General features: G+C 46.1%; 1 protein-coding gene across 2 annotated transcripts; it reads right to left on the bottom strand.

The window, feature by feature from the left end:
- Window positions 1-2516: 2516 nt before the first annotated feature.
- Window positions 2517-7478, bottom strand: TMEM216 (transmembrane protein 216). 2 transcript variants are annotated; one of them, XM_035012977.1, is made up of 5 exons: window positions 7334-7478; window positions 6684-6785; window positions 6035-6127; window positions 3308-3509; window positions 2517-3026 (listed from the first exon to the last, which is right to left on the bottom strand). In XM_035012977.1, the coding sequence occupies exons 3-5, from the start codon at window positions 6078-6080 to the stop codon at window positions 3011-3013; spliced, it is 264 nt and encodes an 87-aa protein (XP_034868868.1). In that variant the 5' UTR covers window positions 6081-6127; window positions 6684-6785; window positions 7334-7478; the 3' UTR covers window positions 2517-3010. The 2 variants fall into 2 exon arrangements, with proteins under 2 accessions (XP_034868868.1, XP_034868867.1); XM_035012976.1 differs by having other exon boundaries at window positions 7348-7477.

Here is a 7478-nt window from a genome sequence, read left to right as displayed (position 1 = left end):
GTGAGCTCCTTGGAATTCCAGAAAGCTTCTGGCTTTTCAAAAAGCCAGCTGAGCCAAGAGGAGAGTTACATGTATAAAAAGATGAACCAGAGATCAGGTGATACGTAATGTGTATTGGGACCTGCAAAGGCAAGATCAGCATAAAAACAAGAAACCTTCCGGGGGCCCAGAATCTCTATGACAATGCACAGTGTGAGGGAAATAGGAGTGGGCTCTCAAGACAAGTTCCGTGGTCCCGTGCTATGCTTGCTAAAATTCCTGTTCTTGGGCTGCGTCCACTTCTACATGAAGTCTAGAAATCCACTTTTTATGTCCCAGATGACTTTCATGTAAACTAAAGCGAGGACTGGTAGTTTAGAGAAGGCAACACATTCTTCATCGAAGCGTTACCATAGTGGAACAGAAAGGGAATGACCTTTGGGTTACTCTTGGTTCAAATCCCAACTCTTACTTTTTAAGCTAAATGCCCTCAGACAGGAAGTGACTTAACATTCGAGTTGATTTTCTTCTGCCTCACAGGACCACGGTATGGATTAAACCTACTCTGCCAGGCACTGGATGAACATTAGTCTCCTATACATTGCAGTCATGGTACAGAGCCAGAAACCCCAATCTGTGTGTCCCAAGTGCTTCCTGATTTGGGCCAGACCTCAGCCTCTAGAGATGGCCACCGCAGTCACTTGTCAAGTTCTAGCCATGAGTGTGAATATCTGAGCAGGTCTCTACCAGCCCATGTGACCAAGCCCTACTCCTTCACTCAGATCCCTCTCCACGGTTCCAGAATATTGATCCTTCAGGTCTAGATGGGCAGTAAAGTGACTTCCCTTGGACTTCAAATACAGCATCTGACCACATTAACCCTGAAAGACTAGCTATGCTCATTCCCATCCCCTGCTGCCTCAGTTTCTGTTGTATGATGTTTTATTCTGGGGTGACTACACCTGCACGTGTGGCTCCAGCAAGCACCGGGAAGAATGAACATCCGTGGAGCCATCCACAGGAAGCACAATGCATTAAGCTCCCGGAGAACCAGGAAATAAATGAGAGGACTTCCTGCTCTAATTCTGTCCTCATTTCCAACCACTCATTCTCCTTAAGTGGTACCTGTTGGGGAGTAGAATTTACTTGATCTAGACTGAGACTCCGAAGACAAGATTTCTAGATCCAACTGTTAGTAACCAGTTGTGTGATGCTTGGCTGTTCCTTTCTCATCTCTAAGCCTGCAAAGTGGGGGATTAGATTCCTTTCTAAGTTCCCTTTTAATTATAAGCCACCTCTAAACTTCCAGCTGAGCCTTGCATTCATTTATCTTGTGTTGCCAGGAGAGTGACTGTAACCACTGAACCTCTAAAAGAAATGGGCGGCCATGGAGAACAAGTCCCTGTCTAGCTTGATGCCAACAACTTCTTCAAAGCGCCGCTAGAGAAAGCAGCAGTGTGAGCAGCAGAAAGTCAGGGGATTAGCGGGGTTTGTCACTGAAATATCAAGGGGGTTCCAACTGGATTTTTTGTTACGGTTTCACTGTTTCATGGTGGATTAGACCTGTCTACTATAGTTTTTGGATAGACTCCAAAAGCAGCCAGGAGGCAAGGACACAGAAGGGGTAGGAAACAAGAAAAATGGTAAGTGCTTTGGACAGTGGAGACCTTCACAGGATGAGAATGAGCTTGATCACAGGAAACAAGGAGAATTAAAAGCCAGCATGGAAATGCTTAAAGATCAATTAACTTTTGACTTTGAGCAAGAGCAGATATTCATCTGACAGCAGAGGGACCATATGGCTCAAGGTTTTCTAAAATGGATTCTGTCATGGCTCCTGGTGGCTTCTTGGGAGGAAAGAAAAAAAAAGCCACTATTGAGTAAGATGAGGAAGTTTTAAAGACGGTTACTTGGAAAAGGAAATGATATATGCATGTAGGGCAGTATTTCTCCAGCTGAAAAGAAAAGGAAGGGAGGGAGGGAGGAAGGAAGGAAGAGGGGGAGGGAAAGGAAAGGGAAAGAAAGAAAGGGAAGAAAGAAAAAGAGGAAGGAAGAAAGGAAGGAAGGGAAGAAAGTATGTTTCCTTTTACGTTAACTTGAAATTTTAAAATAAATGACCAAAAAATACTGGCAAGTTTTGAATATGCTTCTTCCAAGTATTCATGCCTCATTCTGGTAAGCTGACAATGATCTGTAGGAGGAATGAAAGAAAAGATGCTGGCTTTGAGGCAGAGGTGAAGAATATAAGCAGGCTTTTAGGATGACAGGCTTGAAGAAGATACAGAAGTTGGCAGTGCCTTTAGGGATTAATTCAGGCTAGAGCTGGAGTAAGAAAATCATCACTGCTTTTGTGTCCACACAGAATCGCTCAGCACAGCCTGAGAACCAACCGCGGGGAGAGTCCCTACCTTCCCTTGGAGGCAGTGAAATTCTAGGGACAGGTGCCATAAGGAAAAGGCTGCAACTCCAATGACAGAAAATACACGTTTATTATAAAATAAAATAATGTTTGTTTCACGATGAGAATAGAAAAATAACACTATGAGCTGCTAAAAAAGTTCTGGAACTCAGTCTCTGAGGAACAAGGTGACAAGCTTGTGCATCACCCTGGGAGCAGACCATCCCGAGGCTCTCTGTGCTCGTATGACGGCTGGCACAGCACCTACGGGGGGTATATGGCTCTGGTCCTGCTGGAAGCCCAAGGAGCCTACGGGGTCCACACAAGATGCTCTGGCCACGAGGATCAAAGAACTGGAGCTCAGCAGGGAACTGGTTCTGAGACGGGCCAGGATGGGCCGGCCTTGCCCCTCCCTACACTGGAGTGTACAACAGTCTCTTAGGCTGATGGTCCTGGTTTAGAAGATGATGCCCAGTGGCCTCACGCTCAGTTTGTTGCCCAAATGTCTGTGTTGAGGAAAAGCTGCAACCGTTCCCAGGACAACCTGACCCACCAATTCTCACTGGTGGGGCTAAAGACCAGAAGAATCTGTGGTCTCAGCCCATGAGGGCTGCTGGCTGCAATGTTTGTACTTCAAATCCTGTCCATACTGATGGCAGAAAGAAAGAAAGAAAACGTTAAAAGACCAGTGAACAAGAGCAGCTGGTCTGAACTGTTCTATATTCCAAGCTTCTTGGCCCCAGAGAACAAGGAAAATGTCTTCCCTGAGTAACTGTCTACCCTGAATAGGAAAAGCAATCCCACGGGCACCCCTTTTCCCCTTGAAAGTCCTTCAGACCCCTCAGGCTTCAGAAGAACAATGAGTCCCTCCCTAGGATGAGATGGGAACCCAACCCTCAGGTGGCAGGAAATGGTCCCTCAGCGCGGTACCTGGAGAAAGCCGTCAGGGTGAGCACCTCAAGCAGCAGCTCTGAACCACAGAAGAAGAGCAAGATGCTGTTCATGATGGCTTCCAGGCGGAGCACGTAGGTCTGCAGCAGCAGGTAATAGGAGGCCATCATGGCAGATGGGAAGGTCAAGGCCACGCTAATACCAAGTGGCATCTTTCGTTGGCAGAGGTTCCCCTTTGTACCTGTCAGACACAGCCCATGGAGTCATCTCCAGGTGGCCTGCTTTCCCTGGACTCAGAGAAAAGGTTGGGGGGATGGGATGGGATGGGATGGACTGGCAAGGCAGAGAAAAATGATGCTGAATGGGGATGGGCAGATTTATAAATGGGGTCCCACTGTGCTAAAAATGAGAGGCTTTGGAGGTGCCACAGGATGGAGTCATTCACTCCAAAGGTCCTGCTTCAAGTGTGGCTCCCACTCAAGGGACAGCGACTTATTTACTTGGGGAAAATATTTTTTTAATTATAATATATAATCATTGAAAACTTTTCAACTAATATAGGTACAGAAAATAATTTTAGAATATACAGAAACTAAAAGGCCCCATGACTCCCCACTGGAGAGCCATCATTACAGAACGGTATATATTGCTTCAGATTTTTTTATGTGTATATACTTACATATTACTACTTATTATTATAAAAATAGAATCATACTCTACATACTGTTTTCAACTTATTTTTTCCCATTTAAGTTAGACATCTTTCCACGTATAACTACCCTATTCTTTTATTAATGGCTATGGATGACTTCATTGAGGCAATTCCATAATTTAACTAATCCTGTATTGACAGATGTTTAGTTGTTTCCAATTTTTTAATTTTTTTAAATTTTTAAAAATTTTTTTTTTTTTAAAGATTTTATTTATTTATTTGAGAGAGGGAATGAGAGACAGACAGCAGGAGAGGGAGGAGGGTCAGAGGGAGAAGCAGACTCCCTGCTCAGCAGGGAGCCCGATGCGGGACTCGATCCCAGGACTCCAGGATCATGACCTGAGCTGAAGGCAGTCGCTTAACCAACTGAGCCACCCAGGCACCCTGTTTCCAATTTTTTTAAAGATTTTATTTATTTATTTGAGCTAGAGAGATCACTATGGGGGGTGGAGGGGCAGAGGGAGAGGGAGAAGCAAACTCCCCACTGAGCAGGGAGCCCGACGTGGGGCTTGATCCCAGGACCCTGAGATCATGACCTGACCTGAAGTCAGACACTTAACTGACTGAGCCACCCCGGTGCCCCTCTAATGTTTTTTTTTAATTTAATTTTTTTTAAAATTTTGTATTTTAAGTAATCTCTACCCAACATGGGGCTTGAACTTACAACCCAAAGATCAAGAGTGGCACACTCCACGCCTGAGCCAGCCAGGGGCCCCTCTAATGTTTTGATGTTACAAAATACGTGGCCATAAGCTTTCTCCAATAGGTACCTTTGCTATCTGTAGAAGTGTTTGTTTTTTTCAACCAGTTTTAGATGTGTAATCGTCAGGACTAAGAATACAAATTTTAGGGGCACCTGGGTAACTCAGTCATTTGAGTGTATGACTCTTGATTTCAGCTCAGGTCATGATCTCAGAGTTGTGAGATAAAGCCCTGCATCAGGCTCTGTGCTCAGTGGGGAATCTGCTTGAGATTCTCTCCCTCTGCCCCTTGACCCCACTCATGCCCTCCCTCTCTCAAATAAATAAAATCTTAAAAAAAAAAAAATACAAATTTTACATGGCAAAACTATTAGCAAAACAATTGTTCTAATTTATATTCCCAAAGAGTGTGGGAATAGAGAGACCTGGTCCTCACACCCATTCTAATACTGGGTATTTGGAAATCTTTTTAATCTGCTGGATGAAACTGTTATTTTGTTGTTTCAATTTGCTTTTTATTAATGAGTTTGGGCATTTTATCATTATTTCTGATCCTCTGTAATTATTCTTATATGAACTGCCTATTAGTGTCCCTTACCAATTTTTAAAATTAGGTCATCTTTTCTTTAGTGACTTATGTGAGCCTTCTTTATCCTTTGTTACATGTGTTGCAAATACTGTTTCTTCTCAGCTTGTGTTTTAACACTGTTTTCTGGGATAAGATATTCTAACTAATAATGAATTTGCTCTGGATCTGTGAGGATAAAAAACTTGTCCTAGGGGCGCCTGGGTGGCTCAGCTGGTTAAGCATCTGCCTTCGGCTCAGGTCATGATCCCAGGGGCCTGGGATTGAGCCTCATGTCGGGCTCCCTGCTCAGCGGGGAGCCTGCTTCTCCCTCTCCCTCTGCCTGCTCCCTCTACTTGTGCTCTGCTCTGTCAAATAAATAAATACAGTCTTAAAAAAAAAAAAAGTGTCCTAAGAAATCCCTGTTCAGAGAGTGGAGGGGACCTAAGTGCCAACTTGTGTGACATACTGCCCTGAACGTGGGGTTACAGTCAAATCTATTCTCCCAAGCAAGCCAGTGAGAGGAACCAGGCTCTCCTAGCACTTAGGAAATTAGGAAGGAACTATCTAAAATATCATGCTACTGCCCACCTCTGGCCCTACAGAGCAACAACAAGTAAAGCTTGACCCAAAATATGAAGCAGCTTGAAACTTCAGAGAGGGAGTAATGGGACATTCCACCAGATCCAATCTCTTATTGTGAGACTAGGTTATGTACTTGTTCTTGTTAATCAAGCTAATCAAGTCTGTCTGAGAAGGAATGGAAATATTCTCTGGATAACACTCACCAAAAAACAGTCGAATTACTTCAATGCCAAGGTAAAGGAGAAGCATCACCACATCCAGTACTAGGTTGGCTGTTGGATATGGTAGCAGGAGAGCTGCCGACACAAAAGCCAGAGTTTGCAAACATGTAACAGCACCCACAAGAACTCCCCTACACCTGGGGATAAAGAGGGCATGCGTCTTATCAGCTTTCCATGAACTAGTTAGTGAGATGAGGGTAGGATCTGCTAACCTGCTACAGGATACACTAACTCACAGCGTGACTATGTCTGTTAGAGGCCGACTCATTATTAGGGGATTTCACTCCTAACTCGAAAAGTCTGTGAGGCCTCCAGTCTCCAAAGTGACTGGATCTACCTGGGTACACTGGCCACTGAATAGTTTCTGAGGGTCACCAATGAGCCTACAGTGGAGCTTAGCAAAGAGAGGTGACGAGGGAGAATAAGGACGGAGAAGCCCACATTTCCCCAACGGAGGGAACTCTTGCTGAGGGGCTTCCTAGTCAGTCATTCTCAAAGAAGCCATATGATGAAGAAGTGAAGAGGAGCTACAGAAAAGGATGAAAAATAAGAGGGCTCCTGATGGGAGTTGGCTCTGGGCTGAAGTGGGGAAGGGATGTTGGGGCAAGGGTAGTCAAGCCCCAGGCCTTACCTTTATACAGAAATATGAAGAGTTCCAGCAGAAAATAGGTGGCATAATACCACCCGTTCAGAAAGAACAGGATTTCCAGGGGGGTAGAGGACAGCCGTTTACCTGAAAAGATGAGCACAAATAAGAGGGATGGGCACGACGGCACGTCAATCTCTGTTCTTTGGTTCTGTGCCTAACTTGAAGAAAACACGAGGTCGCAGCTACTGGGAGAGGCCACTAGGGGTACTTCCGACTGCTGATAATGAGAGGGGGTGTGTGTGGGGGGGGGGCTTCCATCAATCCCCTTCCTTCCCCGGAATCACCGTCAAACCCGACTCTTGTCTTCGGGGTGAAAGTCAAGGCCGCTCTAAGATGTTAACCCCGTCACTATTTGGGCCATCGGGGCGCAAAGGCCACCACTGGCCAGCACTGGCCTGTTCGAGGTCACGCAGCAAATTCGTAACTGAGCCGGCCTGGAAGAGGCCCAGCCCAGGATCTGGGGGTTTCTGAGACCTGCACCTCGAGACCTTCAGGCACTCACGGAGAGTGGGGCTGCGAAACCCCACTCTAGACAAGTGAGGAGAGACGTCCCTAACACCCGAGAATGAAGAGTCGGGCTCTAACGGGGGGGAGAGGGACACTGAAGGCATCAGGACCAGAGACTCACACACCTCCGGAATCTCACCTCGCGGCGCCATCTTCAGTCCCCATGGAAACTGCGTACGCCGCTACAGCCGCTCCCAGAGCAGCGAGGCGCGGCCGGAAGCGGGGATGGAGCGACCCCGGCTGCTGGCCCCTCTGTCCGCCCGCGGCACT

The sequence above is a fragment of the Mirounga leonina genome, unplaced genomic scaffold (genome assembly GCF_011800145.1).
Source record: "Mirounga leonina isolate KUSES-001 unplaced genomic scaffold, KU_Mleo_1.0 Mir_166, whole genome shotgun sequence".
NCBI classification, from domain to species: domain Eukaryota; kingdom Metazoa; phylum Chordata; class Mammalia; order Carnivora; family Phocidae; genus Mirounga; species Mirounga leonina.
The sequence above is the reverse complement of the archived record's forward strand: the minus strand, read 5'-3'. Positions and strand labels throughout refer to the sequence as shown.